The sequence below is a fragment of the Dipodomys ordii genome, unplaced genomic scaffold (assembly GCF_000151885.1).
Source record: "Dipodomys ordii isolate 6190 unplaced genomic scaffold, Dord_2.0 Scaffold43, whole genome shotgun sequence".
Lineage (NCBI taxonomy): Eukaryota > Metazoa > Chordata > Mammalia > Rodentia > Heteromyidae > Dipodomys > Dipodomys ordii.
This window is the reverse complement of record NW_012267259.1, coordinates 1,345,316-1,370,079: the sequence shown is the minus strand read 5'-3', so window position 1 is coordinate 1,370,079 and position 24,764 is coordinate 1,345,316. Positions and strand designations below refer to the sequence as shown.

General features: G+C 50.3%; 1 protein-coding gene across 2 annotated transcripts in view; it reads left to right on the top strand.

The window, feature by feature from the left end:
* The first annotated feature begins 6 nt into the window (after positions 1-6).
* Smad7 (SMAD family member 7) overlaps positions 7-24,764 on the top strand; it is a 28,970-nt gene continuing 4,212 nt past the window's right edge. The window contains exons 1-3 of one of the 2 annotated variants that reach the window (XM_013019020.1): positions 7-793; positions 2,113-2,166; positions 8,294-8,365. In XM_013019020.1, the coding sequence (XP_012874474.1) occupies positions 178-793; positions 2,113-2,166; positions 8,294-8,365 (742 nt within the window). In that variant the 5' untranslated portion in view covers positions 7-177. Of the gene's footprint in view, positions 794-2,112; positions 2,167-8,290; positions 8,366-24,764 lie in introns of both variants that reach the window. The other variant, XM_013019019.1, reaches the window with a different exon arrangement.

Genomic DNA, 24,764 nt, shown 5'->3' with positions numbered 1-24,764 from the left:
CTGGCGCATGCCACGGAGCGCCCCTCGGGCCGCCGCCGCTCCTGCCCGGGCCCCTGCTGTTGCTGCTGTCGCCTGCGCCTGCTGCCCCAACTCGGCGCCCGACTTCTTCATGGTGTGCGGAGGTCATGTTCGCTCCTTAGCCGGCAAACGACTTTTCTCCTCGCCTCCTCGCCCCGCATGTTCAGGACCAAACGATCTGCGCTCGTCCGGCGTCTCTGGAGGAGCCGTGCGCCCGGCGGCGAGGACGAGGAGGAGGGCACAGGGGGAGGCGGAGGAGGAGGCGAGCTGCGGGGAGAAGGGGCGACGGACGGCCGGGCGCATGGGGCCGGTGGCGGCGGCGGCGCGGGCAGGGCTGGCTGCTGCCTGGGCAAGGCGGTCCGAGGTGCCAAAGGTCACCACCATCCCCACCCCACAGCCGCGGGCGCCGGTGCGGCCGGGGGCGCGGAGGCTGATCTGAAAGCGCTCACGCACTCGGTGCTCAAGAAACTGAAGGAGCGGCAGCTGGAGCTGCTGCTCCAGGCCGTGGAGTCCCGCGGCGGTACGCGCACCGCGTGCCTCCTGCTGCCCGGCCGCCTGGACTGCAAGCTGGGCCCGGGGGCGCCCGCCAGCGCGCAGCCCGCGCAGCCGCCTTCGTCCTATTCGCTCCCCCTCCTGCTGTGCAAAGTGTTCAGGTGGCCGGATCTCAGGCATTCCTCGGAAGTCAAGAGGCTGTGTTGCTGTGAATCTTACGGGAAAATCAACCCCGAGCTGGTGTGCTGCAACCCCCATCACCTTAGCCGACTCTGCGAACTAGGTAAGAGGTTCTGTGCCCACCTTTCCTCCCCCCCCCTCCCCCGGTGCGGAAGTGCTGGGGGGAAGCCCCTGCGTACCACCCTTCCTGGGGTGGGCGCCCCCCCCAGGTGACGTGGGGGGGCAAATCCAGAAGAGCGACCAGGGAAATCTCTAAGGGCATTCCTTGGGGGTTCCCCGTTCCTAGGCTTTTCTGTCTCTGCGCAGTGGGGAGAGATCATGGGCGCCGTTCCTGTGCACTCACTCACTGTACAGACACGAGGCAAGGAATTAGATGCTTGGTTTCCTGGTCGTCAAGGGGGTGCAGGGGAAAGTGTGGAGGGGGGAGGTCATGTTTTCTCCATACCTGGAAAGGCGTTGAGGTTTGTGGCCGAGTTGGACCCAGTCCAAGCCCGCCAAAGAAGGCTGGGAGAAACGAGCCACAAAAGCTGGAAAAAGTGTCCCCCTTGAGTGAATCCAGAGTGTCATACCGGGCACAAATGGCCCCGACACTGCCCTGGCCTCGCAGCTTTGGAGTTTGGGCGCAGAGTTGAAGATGGGAGGCGAACTTAGCATCGCAGCCAGCCTCGGGGTGAAAAGGCAGGACAGCCTGGAGAAGTTCTGCTCCCTACATGTTTTACACAGTAGGCGGTAGACTGGTTGACTCCCCCCCCTTCCAGGGCCGCGGTGACGTTGGCTGCCCATTAATTGCGCGGGGACCCGGGCTTCTTGCGTGGGACCCCGAGTCCCCTGCCTACCCTTCTCATCACCCTTCCCCGCGATGTCCTCTCTCGGCTTCTTTCTGCATCCAGTGGGAGGTGCAGCTGGGTCTCTGCAGGGTCCCCCAAGTTCACCAGCACGCACGGGGGCACCGCTCCCAGATGAGCTGGGAGAAAGGGGAGTCCCGTGTTCCCCGCGCGGGGTGGGGGCGGGGGCGGCGGAGGTGATTGCACTTAGGGGCGGGCCGGGGCGGGGGAGGGCGAGGGGGGGTCCTGAGAGTTTCAGGACGTGAATGGGGCACAGTTGCCCCCCACCCCGTCAACTGTGAAGTGCGCCGCTCGGGTCCAGCCGCGACCAAAGCCGGTGGTTTCCAGCCGGGCCCGCCGAGCGCGGCGGCGGCGGCGGCCGCAGACGTGGAGGAGCGGAGCGCCGAGGCTGGCGCCAGGCGGCCTCTTTTGTTTATCTGACAGCTAAATATCAAGGCAATCACCGCCTCGCGGCCCAGCCTCCAACCCCCACAGCTAAGACAAACAGTTGGGCTAAAAGGATGCCTGTGTTATCATAAGTTTCTATCTCTCTTTCTCATGGCTCAGCCTTTATATTCTCTTACTTTTTTAATTCCAGAGTCTCCTCCCCCTCCTTACTCCAGATACCCGATGGATTTTCTCAAACCAACTGGTGAGTAGATGGTTTTCGAAGTATCTTTCCTGTCTTAAGCTGGAACTCCGAATCCCTAAAACTGAGGGTGGTGGTGTCCAGGGAGGTGCTCAGCTCACACAGATTCTTTATAGGGTTCCTGTATTAGCAGTTTAGATTGTTGTTGTTGTTGTCTGGACTTTCCTTCCCAGAGACGTTTCTTCGATATGCTTTTACATTTTGTTCCTTTTTGTAGTTTGCACTCTGACCAAACTTAGCTCAGTTTTTAACACAGAGGTTTTAATCCCCATAGTAGTCTGGAGAACCAAACAGGACAGGCTGATGGGAAAATTTAGGGACTTGGGGGATGAGTAAAAGGAAGAGAAGACAGTTTCAGAGGGTTCGGGAGAGGCTTTGGTTTGGAGGAAGACACTGGAATATTTGAGATGTCTGGGAACAAGGAGGGAGTAGGTTCCCAGTTAGCCCTTTCCTGGGATTTTCTCAGAATTCTTGGTAGGGACCATGAAAGTTTCCAGCACTTCTTGCTTGCCTGTTGCTTTGTCACCGAATGGAATGGGGCCAGGGTAAAAGCCCATTTGAGACTGGCACCAGCCTGGTTGTGGTTGTCTGCATTCAACTTTGGAGCTGGCTGTGCCAGGGGACAGCGTCAACAGATCCGATTGGGGGTGACAGCAGGGACAAGTCCTGGTTTCTTGGAGCCCCTTCCTCCAGTGGGAGTGTCATTTGCTGAAAGTACAGATTGTAACTTGCTTTGTTTTTGGGGTGTGTATTTGTGTGTGCTTGAATGTTGGGCCTACAAAAAAATGCGATGTTGTGACATTTCTATTTTGCCAAGGGAGAGGGGAAAAGTGAAGGGTTGGGCACCATTTAGCTCCTGGAATTCTACAAGTCCTTCCGCCTCATGAGTTTTGGCTGTTGGGCCTTTCCCCCCACTAATTAAAAGTTTTGCTGGGCGTTGTCATAAATTAAATACTTTAATGAACATGTAACCGAAGCCCATGCTGTGCAGCCAGCCCTCCCTGGACAGGACGCCACCAGCTCACTCAGGTTGGGAAGGCGTTCCTGCTTGCCTGGTGCCTGGCTAATAAGTGGCCTGCAGAACATGTGATATTTTGCTTTCGATTTACAAAACACCAGATAAATGGTCATTAATGAGAAGATAACTAACTCTGTATTTGTAACAAATGTTAACTGGAATTACCTACCAACCTCTGTTTCCCCAAAGAATGGAACTTGCCAGCATTTTTGGCTTAGAAAAAAGTAGAATTCTTTGAGGTATCTCTGTGCTTTATTTTCTTCTTTCTGTATTCTTCAAATTTAAGGAGGTTGCCATTAAAAGAAAAATCCCAGAGGTAAAGTATAGCATAAAAGTCCCTTCAAAACTTATACCCCACCTCCCCCCACAAAACAACAACATTGAAAAGGACCAAATTATCTTGGTTTTGCTGTAGAAATATTAGAATAAGTCTGTTCATAAAGTCTGTCCATAGGATATAAACAGTCATTCTGGCAGGCCAGGACCTCATTTTTTTAGGTGAGGGGAGTGATGTATTTATTCATTAGCAAGTGTTGACATTAGGTAGCAAGATGTGTGTAAAGAGAGAAGCCACAAAGACAGGAATGTGCCATTTCCAAGGGGAGAAACGGTCTCCAGATCAGCCAATAGGAAGTGATTATCCTGCCAATCGGAAACGCAAACAGCTGGTTACTCACCCCGAATGTTTTGTTTAAATAAAACAACAACAAAAGGAAAAAAACCAGGCTCTGTTTGGTAGGAACATGGGGGTAGTAACAGATGAAGCCCCCTTGAGAGGAATGGTCAGGACACAGGCAAGGCAGCCAGGTCTGAGGCTGCCAGGGGTATGGGACTGGGCTGGGACTGGTTTTGCTGGCTGCTGTGGCCAAGGTTGTTGTGGTTAAGCACACATACGGGAGAGGAACTGTCTCAGGTTTTTCTCCACCTAGAGTATGGAAAAGTGTTAGGTTTGGGAATTCAGATCATCCAGTTCTGTTCTTACGTTTCTAAGCCTTGGTTGAAGTTGTAGTGTTGGATTAGGTGAGAGAAACATAAGGGCTTTGTAATGGACAGTTGTTAAAATCTGGAATCCATTCTGTGAAGTCCTCAGCTTGGGAAGACTGGTACCCCAGAGTTGAGGAGCCTGTGGGGGTGCTGGGGGACTGAAATGACTGAAAGAGGCTGCTTAACTGCAGCCTCTGGCAGGGTCTGAACTTTACCCACTTAGTTCTGTGTGGTCCCAAACCAGCAGAGTGGTCTTGCAAAGGCATGTTCATCGCCCTGAACTTTGGGACAAGTGGCTATAGCTTGCGGTTCTTGGAAGTCAGGAGAATTTGCTGTTCGCAGGTGGGCATCCTGGGGGTTTAGCTTCCTGGGTGCTCTGTGGACTATTTAGGTAGGAAGTTTGAGTATCCAGGCTTGCTATGGAGTGAAGCTCCAAGTGGTCTCTCTTTATGCTTGGGCTGGGGAAGCCAGGGGGCCAGTGCCACAGTGTTTTTTTAAAAATTTTCCTTCCTTCCTTTCTTTTTTGGTGTTAGTCCTCGGACTTGAATTCAGGGCCTAGCATTCCACCACTTGAGTCACAGCTTTACTTTAGGCTTATTGGTGGATGATTGGAGATAAGTCTCATGAACTTTTTTTTTTTGGGGTCCAGTCGTGGGGCCTGAACTCTGGGCCTGGGTGCTGTCCCTCAGCTCTTCAGCTCAAGGCTAGCGCTCTACCACTTGAGCCACAGCGCCACTTCTGGCTTTTTTCTTTTTGCTTATGTGGTGCTGAGGAATGGAACCCAGGGCCTCAGGCATGCAAGGCAAGCGCTCTACCACTGAGCCACCTTCCCAGCTCTCTCATGAACTTTTCTGTCCAGGCTGGCTATCCTTAGATATCAGCCCTCCTGAGTGGCTAGGACTAAGGGCATAAGCTACTGATGCCTGACCTGTGCCATAGACTTTTAAATTCTGGCTACTGGAGCCAAGATCTGGCCCTGCCTTTCCTCTTAACTTGTCTTTACTTTTCCAGAGGTGAGTTTGATTAGATCATGGGTTCGTTCCATTTCATGATAGGGGATTCCTGAGTAGTACTGCTGTCTGGATCTGGGTGCCTTTGATTCTGAGTTAGGTGGACTCCTGGGGGTGGAGTGGTGGCATATTGTTGGTGGGAATGGGATGATTATGAGCATAAACTCCCAACAATACTTAGGAAATTCAGAACTAAGTTAGTGAACTTTCTCAACTCTCTTCTATCTTCCCCCATCAAGGTCAATAGCTTCCTGGCTAGGTAGGAGGCCGAGACTTTATCATCCATTCTGTATGGCTCAAGTTTTCATGGTTTAGTTGCTATCTTGTTCTGTTGGAATCCTGGGAGAAGGGTCAAATCCTTTCCTCCCTCAGAACTTGGCACTTTTCTGGTGCTTGATAATTTGGAGTGCTTAGAGCCAAGAATGGCCCAGTGTTACTAAATGCCTGGCAAGTCTGGGCTCTGGGTAGCAGAAGGCACAGGTAGAAGGCAAGAGACCCTGGTTTTAGAGTTCTGATCTCTTTGTAGAGCATTCCTAAGAGGTGGAGGTTTGTCAGTCCCTGCCTGCAATCCAAGGGTAGCTTGAAGCCAGTCTTCGTGTTGGGAACTAGCTTATCCAAGTGACCTCCAGAGAAAAGGGTTGGAACTTGGTAGCCTGCCTGGAGAGGACCCTGGGACAGGAGCTGGACTATTGGGGACATCCTGGCTCACTGGGTGGCCCATTGAGCTAGTCAGTGGCACCTCAGTTTACCTGGGTGCATGTGAAACAGGTATGCTCCACTGCTTCACCGGGGTGGTAGGGAGAGAGGCCTAATTAACGAGTGTAAATGCCTCCTGAGATCAAAGGCCCTACAGAAGGGCAGAGCACATTTCATAAAAACACTTGTGGTTGCAGGAGGAGCTGGCTCACCTTTGATGTAAGACAGGCTAACTCCCTGACTGTGGTCTCCCGCTCTGCCTGGAGAGGCCAGCCTTTTCCTTTGAAACACACCTTGCTCCTGGCATTTAGTCAGCCAGAGCTGGGGGTGGGGTGGGGGTGGCCTTGGGTAAGTCATGTTTAATGTGAGGTGTCTTCTGTTTGGAGTTGAGTGGGATAGGAGGGGAATGAGAACTCTATCTCTAGAAAATAGTGAGGGCCAGCAGAGTAGTTTAGAAAGTGCAGGGTATACACCCTTTAACAAGGAACTCCATTTCCTGCCTCCCCCTATTGTTTTCTATTTGATTAAGTGTATCCTGTCAAGCTGTACATTCCTGTTAGGAATTATACTGTACCCTGACAAAATGAGATTGCATACATCGTCTTCTACTCTTCTCTGCTGCCACTTGTCCCTGGCCTTCCCCTGTTCTGTCTGTATCTGTGGGTGTATGTGTTCGTGCCTACATGCACACATGTGCATGACTGCACTGGAACTCAGGGCCAGCATGGCTCAAGGCTGGTGCTCTACCCCTTGAGCTATACCTCCACTTCCAGATTTTTGTTGGTTCACTTGACGATAAGAGTCTGGGACATTTTTGCCTAAGTTGGCTTTGAACCAAGATTGAGGATCTCAGCCTCCTGAGGAGCTAGGATTATGGGTGTGAGCTAACGGTGCCTGCTACAATCCCCTGTTCTTTTGGGGGAGTTTTTGGATAGGGTGTTAGAGATGGAACCCAAGATCTCATCTATGCTAGGCAAGTGCTATACCACTAAGCTACACCTCCCAGCCCCGGAGAGTAAAAGTTATTCTTCCAATTTGGGAGAAAATTTGAGAGAGAAATAAGGTCTTGATTTTAGAGAGAACCTCATGAGAGTAGAATCTCTATCTCTTGTAGGACAGGCTTGGTCCCCTTACCCTTGTTAGAAATGGAGGCATCTCCTTTGCCTTCCAAGGTCTCCCCTGGGCTACTTCTGGGCTGCCCTTTGGTTTGACCATCTATCTGCTGGTGCGGCCTAGAGGACTCCAGTTGGAAACTAGTAAAACACACTCAGGGACATTTGCTAGTGGCCTGGTGACCCAGTGGGATGACTGGAGTCTTCATGAACCAACTTGAAACTTGGCAGGGAAGCACCATTTCTGAGCTGGGCTTTCTACAGGGACTTTGGGAAGTTTGACATTAGCAATGATGCATGACACTTACGTTACGGGGTCTTGTATGTTTGTGTTCCATGGGATTAGTACTTGTGGTTCTTGGGCATAATTTTTGGTTTTAATTGCTTGGAGGATGGTTGTAGATAGTCTGTCTCTTTCCCAGCTGCACTTGTTATCCTCATTAACATTGAGGTCACTGCTGAGCACCTAAGGGTGACTAAGATACAGAAAAGGACAATTAGAAGAGGTTGAGGGGCTGGGAAGGTGGCTCAGTGGCAGAGTGCTTGCCTTGCATGCATGCATGAGGCCCTGGGTTCGATTCCTCAGCACCACATAAGCAGAAAAAGCCAGAAATGGCGCTGTTGCTCCCAGTGGTAGAGTGCTAGCCTTGAGCTGAAGAGCTGAGGGACAGCGTCCAGACCCAGAGTTCAGGCCCCACAACCAGCCAAAGGAAAAAAGAAGAGGAGGTTGAAGCTGTAGGTGACACAGTAGGAACTGAAGGCAAATCACCTCTACTCTGGGGTCTTGCTTAGAAGATTCTGTCTGGGTATAGTAGTATTGGCCTACACAGGGAGGAAAAGAAAGCTCTGAAGAAGTTGGAGTGCCTTTCAAGTGGACATCCCCTCATGTATACCTGTGGCAGAGACAACCTCAGCCTCCTACCTAGCCAGGAAGCTGTTGACCTTGATGGGAGAAGACGGAAGAGAGTTGAGAAAGTTCACATCAACCTTCTTTGACCTTGGGAAGCACCTGGTGTCCTCAATGGGGGACTTGTAATATAGGAGAAATTCCAGTCAGTCTGTTTGGGCCTGACTTGACTAATGATTAACTGACTGCCTGGAGCCCAGACAGGGTGACAAGGTGCTGTGGTCTGCCTTAGGATGGGCTGTGAAGCCCAGCAGACCATTAATAATCAGCCTGGAGGCTGCAAGTCAGCCTTTTGGAATGTGTGGTCTCTTTTCATGATGTTTAGAATGTGCATAAAGATGAGTCTTGGGTGTTTTTATTTGTGTATTTATGTATTTCTCTCTTCTTTCTGCATCTGCAGCAGACTGTCCAGATGCTGTGCCTTCCTCCGTTGAAACAGGGGGAACGAATTATCTGGCCCCTGGGGGGCTTTCAGGTAAGAGACTTTCTCTTATTTTCTTGGCAAGTCCAAAGTTTCTGGCAGTTGTGTGAAACTGAAGGAATTGGAGGTGCTTTCTGCCACACCAGCCGGTCTGGAATTCATTCTTCTTTTTTTTAATATCTTAAACTGGGTACATCGGGGTAACTGGTGCCCTTCCACGCATCCTGTGGTCCTTTATGCACCAGAGGCCCAGGCTTGACCAGGGACCGGGAAACTAGTGCCAGCTGGGGTGGGAGCTGGTTTTGTGTAAGAAGTGTTTCATGGTTATTTGAAACAATCTCCTGGCTTAAGACTTCCATTTGGTACTTTGGTGTCACAAACTCACCTGTTGGAGCTGTTTTTGCTGCTGCTTCTTTGCCTGGGTGTCTTGAAGGGATGGGCCCACCTTCAGAGAACTTCTTGAGATCACAACCCAAGTACAAAGTAGATGTCAGTAGGCCTTGATGCTTCCCTGTAAATCCTGATTCTGAGTGTGGGATTTTTGTAACCCATGGCTTGGGGAGAGACAGACCAGTGGAAGTAGGTACTGCACGTAGATAGGTGGCTCAGGAAGACCTACCTAGAAAGTCAAGATTGGAGAAGTGGAATTAGGGAGAGCCCATTCATGGTTGTTTCCCCACTCCCGGCCCCTGGAAGACATTTCTTCCGGTTTCTCCCACCTACCATGTCATGATTTGTTAAAGCAGGAGGAAAAGTAACCTGGGAAAATTCCAATAGAATTCTGAGAACACTTTGGGCTGTTGGTGTAAGATCATGGTGTCACAGCTTAAATGGAGGCTGTAAAATTTGTGATGCATCCTTTTTTATTTTTAATGAGGTGTGCCCTCTTTTGTGGGCTGACCCCCCCTCAACCCCATGTGTTGGTTTCAGGTATCTCCCAGGCTTTCCCCTCCAGGAATTGAACTTGCTTAAGAAGGTCTGTGGGGAGACCCTTGTTTGTTTTGATTTCAGTGCATATATACTCTGACTGCTATGTGAGACCAAGGGTATTGTTTACTCAAAGCTTTTAATGAGAATTGAGCAGGAAAAGAGGGAGGGTCCCCAAGAAGGAGGGGGCAGAGGGGAGGGATTGAGGAAGACTCAGGCACACAGCCCTGAGCACATTCCGACTTTTTTGGTTTCTAACCTGAGTGACTTGAGAAGAACCACCATGGAGGAAAAAGGGTCTGAGCAAAATAACACTGAGGATGTTGTAGATGGTTTTATTTTTTAAACTTTGGGTGTGTAGAGAGGGGCCCTGGCCCCTCCAAACCACATGAAATAAGCAAGGAAGTGGTAGCTTTTTTGAAAGGGGCATTGGGGAGGGTTTGTCTTATTGATAACATCTTGTCTGTCTCCTCTGCCGGAAATGACGGCACATCAGCCTAAGCCAGCTTTCTTGCCCAGACTCAGGAGCCAAAACAGCATGACCTGTGCAGCAATCCTGTGCTCTCCAGCCCTCCTCCAGTCCTAGAAAGAAACAGGGGGTGATGTCGCTAAAGATATACCCCCCCCTCCTGACAATTGCAGCCTCTTAGATGAATAGGAAAGAATAGGGTGTTCCTGAGGGATGGTGTGGTTTAGTAAAACAGCAAAAAGCAAGAAAAGGGGGAGGGGGCTCCACATGAAAGAGCATTTGTTTTGAATTTTAGCTCTTGATTTACTAATTCCCAAGGCATCAAAGTTGGAACTCTTTCTTCTCTCCGGGCCTAGTTGGAGCCTTGTATTAATGAAGTGCTGTGGGGGGAGGTTGTAGAAACTAGCTTTTGGGTTGGTGCCAAGGGTTTGAGAGAGTCTGGAGGAGAGTCAGTGGGTATGGAGAAGACCTAGGGCTCTTGTGTCTGCAGTATGACTTCCCACCCACCCAAAGGTGATTGTGTGGGCCTGGGCAGAAGGGCTTCTAAATTGCAGGCAGTCCAGATCTCTTCTAGAAGTTGATGTTTGGAACCTGGAGGGCAGGGGTGGGGTGGGGTGGGCGATGTGGTTTGCACAGGGTGAGGCCGTGAGGCTACTGGACACTCGGGAAGGGGTGAGCTTGGTGGATGCTAGGGTGGGGTGGGGAGCAGGGAAAACACCCACAAGGGGTTTCTTCTCCCTCCTCCCCCTTGAAATAACCTCATGGAGTCTTTTTCACAGGCCCTGTGTGCTGTTTTCCTTCCTGTCCTGCCCTGGCTGAGAGAGGCTTTAATGAATGGGGCTCAGTTTAGGGTGGGAGGAAGGTCGGCAGCGGCAGCCAGGCCTTGATTCTTTTGGCAAGGGAAGAAGGGAAAGAGAAAACAGCGAATGTGAAAATGTGGTGGGGGTGGAGTGTGCTCAAAGCCCTCCCCCCTAAAATGCAGGGGTGACTCCAAGGCTGGCCCTTCCCTTTCCTGCCAGCCAGGAGGAAGGGGAGTGGGCGGGAGGAGCCCTGGGAGCCTGGCTGCTGGCTACAGGTTGGAATTCCAGCCTTGCAGCTTCGTCGAAGGGGGGTGGGGGTGGGACAACAGGCCCTGTCCTTGGGGACTTGCAGTGAAACATACCCCACCCTTGCAAGTTTCCTCAGTCTGGGAAAATGGGACATTTTTAGAAGGCAATGACTTGGTTCCAGGAGATTGTACTTTCATTTCTGACAGCCGGCTCTCTGAGGCAGATGGATTGCTCCATGCACTTGTGTGTGCGTGTGCGCGCTCGTTCGTGTGTTCGTGCGCGTACACACACACTGCATGTATTGTGAACCTACAGATAGGCCTATGTGTAGACACCAAAAGCATGTGAATGCCTGCAGGCATGCTCTGGAGGACGGACTGAGACCCTGTCCTATGTATGTATGGGGTCAGTTAACATCAGCACAGCTTCTCCATGGGGCTCTGGCCTGGTTACGTGTGTCTGGGTGTGGGGTTGGAATTTGTGGGTTAGTTCTATACTGTGATGTGACAGTATTGTGATTTGTTCAGCCCTCTGGGCACCAGTGTCTTCGAAATGGCATGTAAATCCAGACCAGGCTCTTGCTTGGACACAAATATGTCATGTTTCAGGTCTCTCTTGGCAAGGGCCTAATGTAGCCTGGAAGCTTCCAGGTTCAGTGGTGGAAGTGGCAAGAATTTATTTGCTCCATTGTGGTTGGGAATGAGAAGCTTGGGCTGCTGGGAGCTGTCATTTTTCTGGTTTAGATAGTGGTTAGTCTAGGTTACTCAGCTGCACATCCATCCTCCAGTAAGTAGCTTACTTGAAATAGCAATGTCTGGTACTGGCTGGGCTTCAGCATGTGGACCTCCAGTCAGATCAGGATTGGAGGCCAGCAGCCGTTTGTAGTTGACTTAAACTTCAATAGAGGGATTTCTATGGATTCCAGGGAGGGACACAGCACTGGAGATGGGAGGACACTTGTCTTGGAGATTGAGAGAACCCCATCTCTTGACTAGTCACTCTTGGCCACATAGGGTGGCCAACTCCTTTGCTCGAGATCCGTGGATAGACTTTGGTTCTCAGGTTTGGGGTGCAAGCATCTTTGAGTCATCACTTCATCATTTCATGGACAAGTCCAGTTCCTCTTTGATTGATCTCTGTTGGCATCTGCCATAGTGGATCTTAAAGTAGTCTTTGAAAATACTTCTGCAATCTGAAAATGCCACCCTGGCTCAGTCCATGGCCGAATGGGGCTCAAACCAAGTAGCTTTAGGAAAGATTGTTACACCCTGTAAGGAAAGTTACCCAGCTGCATGTGAACAATGTATTGTCTAGGAACGTGATAACAAACCTGGGTGCCTGCTACTGTGCTTTCTGTCTCCTTCCCCTGTCTGGAAACAAGTAGCCTCTCTAGCTGTGTCAGGGAATGGTGAGGGACCAAAATAACTTACCCAGGTGGCCTCTAGCTAGCGCAAGCTCGTAGGGGTCAACACCAAAAGCCTGAGTGAGCTTCCCACCAGTCCCCTCCCCCCAAGTCACTGTGGGAAATGACAGCCTGAGGCTCTGGGGACAGTGCATCTCCCTAAATCCTGCCAGCCCAATAGCTCAAGGCTAAGGAGGGCTCACCTTGCCCAGCCCAATAGCTCAAGGCTAAGGAGGGCTCACCTTGCCCTGTGTGTACCACACCCTGGTATGGACTGGTCCAGCACTGCAGCAGGCTGTTTGTTGCTGCTGACTTCTATACCTGAGGTCATATGCTTGCTTCTGGAGAAGGACTCAAACTGTCTTATGGGCTGGATGCTGTTGGCTCACGCCTGTAATCCTAGCTACTCAGGAAGCTGAGATCTGAGTATCAAGGTTCAAAGCCAGCCAGGTAGGAGAGTCCATAAGACACTTATCTCCAGTTAACCACCAGAAAGTCGGAAGTGGCACTGTGGCTTAAGTGGAAGAGTGCTTGCTTTGAGCTGAAGAGCTGAGGGACAGTGTCCAGGCTGAGTTCAAACCCCACAACCGACCAAAAAAAATGTTTTATGGGGGGCTGGGGATGTGGCTTAGTGTTAGAGTTCTTGCTAGTATGTGTGAAACCCCAGGTTCTATTTATCAGTACCACATCAACAGAAAAAGCTGGAAGTGGTGCTGTGGCTCAAGTGGTAGAGCGCTAGCCTTAAGCAAAAGTTGCTGAGGGAGAGTGCCCAGGCCGAGTTCAAGCTCCAGGACTGGCAAAAAAAAAAAGAAAATGTCTGAGAAAGAATTAGGCATTTGGTTGGGTGTTAAATGCAGGGTCTCTGGAGCAAATCTGGTCTGCTATTACTTCCAGACTGCTGGGCTGCTTGTGTATCCTGTCCCCAGACAGTCTGGCCATCAAGCAGAGATGCTTGGGAAAGGACAGGCACCTAGTGGTATGGCTCTTGGCTAGTCTAGTGTGTACTGACTCCGTCTCTTTCTACTAGGGCTTTTTCAGAGTTATGGGCTCTAGACATCTAAATCAAGGGCACCTCTATGGCAGTGGGCAATAAAAAGGAAGGAAACACTAGAGGATTCATGATCAATTTCATGATCAAGAGGCTTCCTTTGCTTTTTTTGTTATTGTTTTTTGCAGTATGATGATGGCCAGACTGGTCTTTGTGTTTCCTTCAGTCTAGGCTGTGAATTTGCAATAACACCTTTTTTTGTTTGGCCAGCCCTTAATAACACCTTTAAGATAAGCAAAAGGTGTAGGGTGCTGATTGCAAGACTTCCTTGCACAGTGGAATCGCTTGGGATTGAGACTGTCCTCAAAGAATCTTGCTTGGTTGTAGAAGTGGTGATCACCCATGTCTTCTTCTACTTCGCTTTGCTGCTGTAAATGACATTGCAAAAGGGACCATGGAACCCTGTTTCCTGTGGAACCAGATAAGTGGTGATAGTTTGCCGCGGTTCTAAATGTACTGATGGCACATACATTTCCTATTGTTTGTATTTAGTTTTTGTGGTTTTTTTTTTGGTCGATCATGGGGTTTGAACTCTGGGCTTGGGCGCTGTCCCAGCGCTCTTCAGCTCAAGGCTAGCGCTCTACTGCTTGAGCCACAGCACCACTTCCAGTTTTCTAGTGGTTTATTGGAGGTAAGAGTCTTTATGGACTTTCCTGCCTGGGCTGGCTTTGAACCGCAACCCTCAGATCTCAGCCTCCTGAGTAGCTAGGATTATAGGCGTGAGCCACCAGTGCCCGGCCATACTGTGTATATTTTACTACCAAAAAACCCCCCAAACAACAAACTCTGACCCATGGTAGTTTTAAATACATCCTTGAGGTCTCCACTGGTAGCTGGAGAAGCAGGCCATGAGCCTATGTTTTAACCAAACAAGCAGGTGCATCTCAGTGTTGAGTTTTTCAACCTCCCCTTTCCAAGCATTTGCAGAACAGGAAGCAGGAAGTATCTTCTGGTTTGTTCCTCAAGCTTGACCTTTTAGCCAGGGGAAGTGAGTGTCCTTGTTCCCACTTTGTCTCTGATGCTCTATCCTCTTGGCCTGCCCAGCCCAGGGACAGTATGCCAGGGCAGTGTAAGGGATCCCAATGCTGGGTGCCCCAAACCCTCTCTGGGCTACTCGAGCCCCCCAAGCCCCTGCCATGGCCCATGGGGTGGCTCCATTGCTTTCTGGGGCAGCAGGGATTGCCCTGGGTGCCCTCCCTTAGCAGGAGCCCGTGAAGGCATACTGTAAGCGCAGCCGCTGGGCGGTCACCACTGGCCCTAGCATCTTTGTCGCTGGGGATTGAATGGCTGGCCCAGCATCTGGCTGCCTGCCTACTGTCACACGGAGGCTTCCTCTCAGGCTATTTTCAGCGGGAAGATATTATTAACTGCTGAGGCACAGCCCTCAATTTAGTGGCTAACACACCAAGAAAGCCACATTGACTTGATTGCAGCTACTCTGTACGCACACACATTGGCTCATGTGGGGGGAGGGGCAGCACATCCTTGGCACCTTTTTCTTCTCTCTAGGGGTCACCTTGAGGATCCTACCTCTTGGCCCAGTTCCTGGGGAATTTGCCATTGTAGGTTTGATGTCTGCTTTAGAGAGAAGCTGGCTCTGTGTAGTGTGTGTATGCATGTGCGTGCTTGCGTGAGCGCTCTGGTAAGAGGACTTGAACTGGAGTCCTTGTACTCCTAACAACTTCGCTGAAGGCTGCTTGAAGTGGTGACACCTCTACTTCTAGCATTTTGTTGGTTAATTGGATAGAAGAGTCTCATATTTGTCTGCCTGGGCTGGCAGACCTCAAGAAGGCTTTTTTAGGGGGCGGAGGGAAGGGTCCAGTCATGATGGGGCCTGGGCGCTGTCCCTCAGCTCTTCAGCTCAAGGCTAGTTCTCTACCACTTGAGCCACAGCGCCACTTCCAGCTTTTTTCTTTTTGCTTATGTGGTGCTGAGGAATCGAACCCAAGTGCCTCAGGCATGCAAGGCAAGCGCTCTACCACTGAGCCACCTTCCCAGCCCTCAAGAAGGCTTTTTATCAAATCTATCAGGATGGGGAAGTCTAATAACAGGCATTGGAAAAGGAACTTTAATGGAGTTTAGGATATTTATTTATTTATTTATTATTGTGAAAATACCTAGAGAGGGGTTACAATTACATGGGCAAGGTAATGAGTGCATTTCTTATCAAGCATTGTTGCCTCCTCCTTTGTTTCCCCTGTAGGACAGTTATTTAAAACAGTGATAACTTTCACCTTGTAAGTGAACAGGAAATATTGGGACAAGACAGGAAGTTGCATCATCTTTTTTTTTTTTTTTTGGGAAGAACTCCAGAGAAAAGTCGTTCATGAAAGGTAGTGGCAGAGACGGATACCGACTGTAGGGTTTTTGGTTTTGTTTTGCTTTGCTTTTCCTTCCCATCCACTCCTAGAACTTTTGAGGCCATTTTCTTTAAGAAAGAGCCTGTTTGAGAACTTTATGTTATTTTTATTATTTAAAAAAATATTTGACCAGGAGGGTCACCTTCAGTTGAAATGCTAACTGCAGCCTTATCCCCCAGTGTACTGAAGAATCTTTCATGAGTTTTGCAGTTTCTTCCCCCAACAGTGAGGCCAAGGTAGCAGCAGCTCTTGGCTAGAAGCTAATTATGGCTTGGCGGCACCAGGCTCAACCCAGAGCTCCACCCAGTGTCGTTAGCTCAGTTTTAACTTGCAAAAAAAAAATTAGTGTGTGTGTGTGTGTGTGTGTGTGTGTGTGTGTGTGTGTGTGTGGAGGGGAGAGGAATTTACTCAAACCCTTGGCTTTTTCACCTTGCTGTTTCACTCCCACATCTGTGTCTCCCCCCCCCCCCCACCGGGATTTCTTGAACTTTCTAGAGTAGCTAGAAAAGTACTAGGCCCAGTACTTAGTCATCTGGGCATCAGTTTGTGCCCGATGCATCCCCCAGGAAGACGGCTGGTCTCAGTCCCCAGCTGGGGTACAGAATAAGGTACAGTGTCCAGGAGCTCAAATCTTAGGTGGTGCCATTGCTTCAGTGACATGGGACATGGGATAGTGCCTGTGCTTGCTCCGTCACAAAGCCATCTTTAGGATAGAGACCAGTAAGAGACTGTGTGCAACTGGCTCCCTCTCACCCCTCCCCCCAGCCCTTTTCCTTAGCGTGCTTTGTTTTGTTTTCATAACACAACAAGAGCCCTGGGCTGTGTAAAAGCATTGTTGAACACTTGGTGAGGGTAACTTGTCCAAACAGAGCAGGACGCCAAAGCAGAATGCTGCGGGCAGGTGGCATGCCTGCAGAGGTTGCTGGGCTGGCGTTGGCCTTGGAAACACCTCTCCGCAGAGGACAGACACTTTTCTCTCCTGCCTGCTCAGGGACCAGAAGGGAAAAGAGAGGGTTTTGGCCCTCCTGCTGGCTCTCCTTGAGAAGGCATGCTTTCGCTCTCCCTGGTGAGTTCATCCGGGCCTCCCATCTGCCAGGTGTGATGAACTGGGTGGGCCGGCTTCTTTGGAGGAAGCCATTTGTCCTGTGGTTATTTCATTTCTTTCTTGGGCACCCTACTATGTGTCAGACCTGGTGCAGCACAGAGGACCAAGTCCTGGCCTTACATACTAGAGGTCAGAATTGCTCGGGAGAGTTGATAAGTCGATAAGTCGGAGTGGTGAAGGTCATCAGGGTAATGTCTCAGGTCACTCATGGTGCAAGGCCACCAATATGTGTGTGTGTGTGTTTGCGCGTGTGCACACATACGTGCGCACGCATGTGCACGGCCAAGCAGAGGTACAGGACAGACCCCCTGGTGACTGGGCTGGCCAGCTGGTCAGAAATCCAAAGCCATCAGCCCTTGCTTCTCCTTCTGTTGAGACTTAGGATACTGCAAAACTTACAGATGAACAGATCTGCCTTTGCACACACCCCTCCCCCCACTATCTGCTTCCAGCTCCCTGCAAACATTGCAAAGAAGCATGGTGATAATTCACCCACCAATCTCCATTGGTATGGGGGGAGGGACTCAGGCAGTGGACTCTTAATGGGGACCCCACTGGGGAGTTGGTAGGTAGTAGGGGTAGGGTGCCTGACAGGGCCAGGAGTTGTAAGATGTTTTGTGAGTTGTCGCTAACCTTCTGTTTGTAACTCCTGAATTTGGAGTGCATCAAGAGCATCTGGGCTGAAGCTTGCTTTTAAATTTTAAACCTGAACATCAGTACCTTTTCTAGGGTCTAGCCTGTGTATGCTGGGGTTGTTTGCACTTATTCAGGTATTTAGTTTTTTACATTCATCTTGCCCGTGCCTTCCCCAAGGGACCCACTGATGTCTTCAGAGCCCACTAATTGAATTATCCCGGTTGCCCCTCTGTGGAGCGGTTCTGGGAGGATAGGGCCAGGAGAGCTGGTTCGGCTTGGGGTTTGAGCCAGGCAGAAAGGGAAGATCTGATCCCAACTCGCTTCACCTTGCAGAGTTGAGAGTTGTTTTGGTGCTAGAAGACTCAGATAACCAGACCAGCAACAAACAGTTGATGGCTCCTGGATTTGTTTCATTGTTACCTTTTTACTTTTGATCTGAGTCTGTCACTGGACAGGAACAAAAATAATAGAGTGCCAAGATGAGAGTGTGCTGGTGGTAGACTGTCTGCATTTTTTGTGGGTGGCTCCAGTTGGAACCCCTTTCTTACTTCTGCTCCCAGTTACCTAGTGAAGTTGGAATTGTCTCCCCGCCCCCAACAGGCTAAGTGAGGGTCATCTGAGCTGTTTAGCTCACAAGTGTTTGGAGACTTGACAGCCCCACAGGCAGGCATTCTACTAGCCAGCACTGCCCTACCCTCATTAATCAGTAACCATGAGGGAAAAGCAAAGTTTAATACTCCCCCCTGCTCTGGATTTGCCTTGTACTTCAAGAGATGGGCCTGTAATTGAGTGAAGTTACAAGGCAAGCCTGCTGGGGAACAGCAGGGGCTTGTCTCCCCATGCTCACCCTCCCTGGTGTTTTCAGGGTGTCCTGGGAGGAAGCTCTTAAGAATTAGAAAGCAGAGCATCCTCCAACTTTCAATCCTAGAACCTGGCCTGTTCTTGGCCAACCTTGCAAGTGAGAAACTCAGCCACCAGCTGTTGCTTGGCCTCTCCAGAGCCTTTCTGGAGTTCTAGGTCTTAATATTCAGTCTTCTTCTCATCTACAAAGCAAGGGGTTAGACTTAGTCACCAGATCTTTACTGATGTGACATCCTAAGATCTGTGATCTTTGGTGGCTCTTGGGTTTGAGGTTTGAGGGGAAGGGAGTATGGGTATCTATCTGTTGGCTTCATTCTAAAATAGATGGCAGTTCTTCCCGTTTCTTGCCTTGCAAATACCAAGTATGAGTGAAAACTCCAGGACCCTTAGTCCAGAAAAATGTATATATGTGCATTTTATATATATATATATATATATATAATTATGTGTGCACCATTTGCATACTTTTTTGGGGGGGGTCCGGTTGTGAGGCCTAAACTCTGGGCCTGGGTGCTGTCCCTCAGCTCTTCAGCTCAAGGCTAGTGCTCTACTACTTGAGCCACAGCGCCACTTCCGGCTTTTTTCTTTTTGCTTATGTGGTGCTGAGGAATCGAACCCAGAGCCTCATGCAAGCAAGGCAAGCGCTCTACCACTGAGCCACCTTCCCAGTCCCATTTGCATACATTTTTAGGTGGAGGGCTTAGCCTAGCTGAAACTCAACCCTGTAGGGAAGCCCCAACTCAGTAACTGTTCATTCAGGAGGATAGATGGCAGATTACAGGCTGCATGTGTATAGAGGGGCATTAGAAGGGCACGGAAAGGGGCTTGTTTACTACCCCCAACTCAGGGCCTTAAGCAAGGTTGAAAGTCCTTATTAGCTTATTTATTACTGAGGGCTTCTTTCCCCTTTCTCCACCACCCTCCTCTCCATCCTCTTCCGCTCCCCTCCTTTCCTGGTAAAATACACATAAAAGATTTACCAAGTTGCCACTGTGTGTGTGTGTGTGTGTGTGTGTGTGTGTGCGTGCGTGCGTGCGTGCGTGCGTGCGTGCGCGCGCGCGCGTGCAGGTCCTAGGGCTTTGAACTCGGGGTTCGGGTGTAGTCCCTGAGTTTTTCTGCTCAAAGCTAGTGCCCTACTCCTTGAGCTGCAGTTCCATTTTCTGCTTTTTAGTGGTGAAAGTCTCATAGACTTTACTGCCCAGGCTGGCTGTGAACTTTGATTCTCAGACCTCAGCCTCCTGAGCAGCTATGTGTGTGCCTAGCCTTTACCAGTTTTTAAGTTGATCCCCTGGATGGAGCCAGTGGTGCTGGCTGCAGAAGCACCAGCCAGATGGAAGCCCATCTCAGGTGGAGCCAAGAAGTACTGTGACTGTGGCCCACACAGCACTCAAGGACAGGCCCTGCATGTTGCCCCTGCCTAAGAGAAGCGTCTCCTTTCCATTCCCTTGGTCTCAAACTAGAGGGGAGGGGGTCCTAGGTCTAGGAGGTCCCCTGTGCTTTGGGGGTGAAAGGGCTGGGATGGCTGAGCAGTAAGTGTGTCCAAGCTGGGGAGATTAGATTACAGAGGCAGACAGAAGTAATGATTAACTTTTCCAGTCTGCACACTGTCTCCAGGCTGTCGTTCTGTTGTTTTTCTCAGTAAGTACAGTGTGGCTCTGGCCTGGCCAGGCCCTGGGCCTGAGTTGTAAAAGAAAGAGCTGAGGGATGGAGTGAGCTGGGGCGGGAGGAGTGTGCTGGAGAGGCGGGAGGCTTTTCCATCAGATCCTGCACTGGAATTTATTGGCTGGAATGCAGTAAATATTCAAAATGCCTTCCCATCCAACAGTTTTCATAATGGTTATGGAACAAGGGGAGCTGGGGGAGGGGAGGGATGAAAAGGACTTTTGTTTCTCACTGTATTTTTCCATGTCTTCCGACAGTTTTTCTACCCTCTAGAAAAACCCCAAGTTGAGCCGGAGCTGGGTGGGGCATGGGGGAAGGGGGCAGGGCAGGGCCTGTTTTGGGGTCACTGTACCCCAGGGCTTTATTGAAGTGAGGTTCAGAGCAAAAGCAGGCCAAAAAAAATGGTTCTTTAGGTCTGGGTTTTGTTTGTTTGTTTTGGTCCTTCTGGAAAAATTGGCTTGTTCGTATCTCTAAAGATTTTGATCACATTTTAACATGCAGTTAACATACTTACACATGGTCAGTGCAGGGAAGAAACAGAGACCGCGATTTACAAAAAAGTTCTTTGGCTGGATTCTTCCTCTGCATTTGTGTGTTCAGTGTTCTGCTCTGGCTCCCCACCTGGAAGCCCAGTCTGGATTGGGGGAGTCCCTGGGCTCTTAGCGGTGGCTGGTGGGATTTGACTTGAATGTCCTTCTTGAACACAGATTTCTTTTTTCCTTTGCACAGTTGTCCCAGCTCTTGTGTCTTTCCAAGGAGGTGGGGAGGTGGGGGGCAGTGACCAGGGTAATGGGCAGCAGCTAATGCTGCGCAGGTCTGGGGGCTCCATGTGTGCAGGTGTGTGCAAACTCCTCTCTCTGGTACAGCATGTGGGGGAAGAGCCTTGAACTCAAAGTTGAGAGGTAATTAGGTTGGATGCACTCTAAACAGCAGCCAGAGAGGCCCATTTACTGTAAACATTATGAATGGAGTTTTGGCTGGGTTGGGAGCCCCCACCCTTCCTCAGGCCTCTCAGAACTGGGCAGAGCTGGCCTCCAAGGGCAGTGGCTGCAGGCAGCTGGGTACATGCTATAATTTGCATGGCTGAACACAGGGCCACAGGAAGCCGCGTCAGCCCGACTGGCGAGACACACAGGAGCTTTTGATTTGTGTCTTGCCTCCTCTGTCCCTCAGTTATATTCTCTGATGGCAAAGTTGTGTGCTGTTAAGAGGCACCTTCAGACATGGACTCTGGGACTTAGGGCAGGACCCTGGTGGTGGGAATGAAAGCACAGCTTAATATTGCTAATTGATTACTCATCAGGATTTGTCTGTAAGGCACAGTTACTAACCAAGGTCCTGCCAAGTGTGTAAGTCTGAAAGTTTGTAGGAGGGAGTTTGATGGGTGGGGAGGTCTTGAGTGCCAAGCCTGGGCACATACTGGAATGGAAATACAATGAGACCCTGTCTTGGAACTCACCTTTTCTTGAAAGTGATGAGTGACAAAACAGAGAAAGAATATTTTTCAGTTTGTGATGCTTTAGAAAAGAAACAACCACAAAAAGTTGGTTTAGAGGTGGACATGACAAAACCTTCTTTCTCTTTGTTTCATTTTATTGTTGTAAATCAACGCCAAAATGTGCCCTGTTCCTCAAAATGGGTTTACGCTCTCCTGAAGGCAGTAAAACCAAGTGGAACCAGCACAATTGGTCACAGTTGTGAGTCACAGGGCAATCACAAACCGTCAGAGTCCGAAGGGGACCCATGGGTCCATTTTTGCCCTGATCCTTCATCTTATTTATGGATAGGTTAAACTGACACTGGCAGGAGGGCAAGCCTCTTGGCCAAGACCACAGGGTGACTTGTTAGCAAAGAAGCCATTTCACTTCCTTGTACAAGAGAGCTGGACCCCATACGTTTCTGGGGGACTTTGAAAAAGATCATTGGGAACTGGGGTGACTGCCCACCCATACTTAGCCCAAACAATTGCTGGAGCCTGAATCCCAGCCTGGCTCCTTGGTACTTGACCTGGATCTCTGAGTCTCATTTCCCTTTAAGAGAGAGGACAGTAATATACTATACAACCTTACAGGGCAATTAGGAGCCACTCATACATGGAGTAACTGCTTACTGAGTATCAGTACTAGCCAAGAACTCTCCACCTACCCTGTGGGAGGCAGGGTGGGGGGGTGTCTGTGGAGATGAAGGAGGCACCAGTAGATTTGCCCTGGAGTGTCTGACTCCATAGCTGGTCAGCTTACCTTGGGACGGGCCCTGTGTGGGACTCCCTGAGCTGAGTAGCCTCAGCTGGTTGTCCTCAGTGGCTGGGAGACAGTCCCTGGTCTTTGAAGAAGGCTTTATGATTTCTCCTGCTCAGCCCTCTGTCAGAGGTGTTGCAGAATGAAAAAGTCCAACTTTTCTCAGTTTAGCTCCCATAGCAGTGATGGACTGGACTCTGGCATTTTCTCAGTGCTGAGAGTTAAGCTGAAGCATTTTGTATCTGTTCCAGCCTCCCTGGGTGACTTGCTTTTGAAAGCCCAGAGTTGTCCAAGCTGCCTTATGAGCAGGCCAGAGCCTTAGGCAGTATTTTCATGCATGTTCTAAATGAAGTTGCAACCCCAGGCTCTGATTCCTCAGTCAGCTTTACCTATTGGTATTTGATCTGGATCATTTGCTTCTTGGAAAGAAGAGATCTACGAAGGTCCTTGTTGCAGTGAAACTAGTGTGGATGAATTGGTGCTGGGTCCCCTTTTTGTCCCTCTCTGGCCTTGTCTCTGAAGTTGTTTGGGTAAGCTCAGAACAGCAGCTTCCTGGCAGGGAGAGAAATAGGGTGGCTGGGGTTGTTAACCTTTGAGATGGCTGATGGGAAAGTAAGGATGGAATGGGGCAGCTGCTGGTGGTGCCTGGGTCCTAAGAAGGGAGGACTCTGGACCCATCTGAGGTGAGGTGTGGCTGTATTTATGCTCAGGGGTTGCCCTGTGTGAGACTCTGTGTCTTCCTTTGCCCCTTGATCAGCATAATGGGGCTGAGGGAGCAATTTGTGCCCAGTCTCCCTTCCTGCTTGGTCCCATTCAACTTAGGCTAGGACATACTCCATTATAAGCTGAGATTTGTCTAAGCCCCCCTTCCTTTCTGTTTAGTGTTTCAGGCAGCCCCCCACCTGCTGCCCTAGCAGTTTAGCACATTTAACCTCTGTCTACACTAACTTTGTTCCTCAAGTTCGTGGAGATCCCCTCAATCAACACTTGTTGTGGACCCCATTGTTTTCCCAGAGTCCCACAGAGGTTTCCCCCGTCTTCCCGCATGTTTTTTTCCAAGCTGGAGCGCTGTCTCTCCCCCCCCCCCCACACACACACTCGATTATTTTCTTCTTCCTCATCTTCACACACCTTCAAATTAAATATCTGATAAAGGAAAATTACTTCCTTGCTTAAAATGTGGCCTTGAGTGTGGTCACCCTGTGTGGTTGAGACTGGGGTTCCAGAGTCATTCATGAACTGCTGGTCTTCTAGAAAGGCCTGGTGTGCTCACTCACCTGGGTTACCTGGGTAACGAGCCAAGTTCTTGTAGGGGGCAGGGAGCAGTTGCTCAGTGGTGAGATCTCCCCAGCCCCTGCTGACTTAATGCTTTAAAGACAATGAAGAAGGGGAGGAGTGGGGAAAACACCTTAGCGACATTTTAGGCAGTTCAGCATTTTTCTGGTATGGATCCAAAAATTCCCTCAACTGTAATAAAAAAGTTGTGCACAGGCATCTGATTAGTGAGTTGTGTGTGTGTGTGTGTGTGTGTGTGTGTGTTTTACAACACAGCTTTTCTTTTAGATGCTTTAAAATGAACGCATACAGTTTTAAAACAAGCCCCTGTACAGTTTTCTGTCCGGGGAGGGGAAAAAGTTGTTGAAACTACCGGAAAAGGTTATAAAACCCAGGGAAATTAACAAGGGACTGTAAGCTTAAGTTTTACTTCTGGAGCTTCAGCGCCAGCAACAGGATTAGAAGCCAGAGCTGGGCTTCTGAGCCTCTTCCTCCTAGTCCTGAGTTTTCTCAAGCTATGGCCACGTGTCCTGGGCAGCCCCAGGAGTGAAGTACCCACCCCGACCTTTGTGGGGAGACTCTTGTGGGCTGTGGGCCCAATTCAGGGAACTGCTTTTGTGGAGATGATGCTGGGTGATTCCCAGAAATGAGCCCAGTGGGGAATTCAGGACAAGGGGGGGCCGGTGGTCATCTGCCTATCTTTGTACTACCATTGTGGGGTATCTTGCTTGGGCCCCAGAAGGTATGATGTCAGCTGTGGTATGTGTGTGCCAGTGGGGGCACAGGGCCTTTTGCTGTACCCAAGTGGGTTCACCAGAGCGGGAAATTTGTGCTCAGAAACAGTCTGGGCAGGAGCCAGCGGTGGGGGGGTCTGCTGGGGCAGCAGGGAGGGGGCAGGAGGCACTAGAGAGCAGACAGGTCTGGTCTCCCTGTGGCGGATTGGGATGCAGGCTTTCAGGATCCTTATTCACATACAGAGACACCCACACGCCGCTGTTTATCTGGGCTGGGCCATTAACTTCAACAGAAAAAAAAGCCTTTTTTTTTTTGGTCTGGCAGCAAATTGCTGGGTAGACTAGCTGCAGATGAAAGAGAAACCGGGCGTGCTTCCTCCTCTGCCCCCCCCAAGCCTCAGGCCCCAGCCTTGCCCAGCTCACTCTGCCCCTAGAGGCCTGCCTGGCAGACTAGGCCCTCCCCACCCCTTGCCCAAGGCAGCCAGCAGGCTTGGGGGAGGGAGGGGACAACTGAATTCTCAGCTCCTCCTGCTCCCTGCTAGCAAGTGCCAGGTTTCACTGGGGCTGGTCTGCATGACACAAAGCATTGTGGAGCTGGTTGGGGTCTCCTGAGTCTCCCTCCCTCCCTGCCTCCTCTAACCACTCCCTGAGACTTCCTTTCCAGCCCTGGTTTGTTGTCCTAGATAGT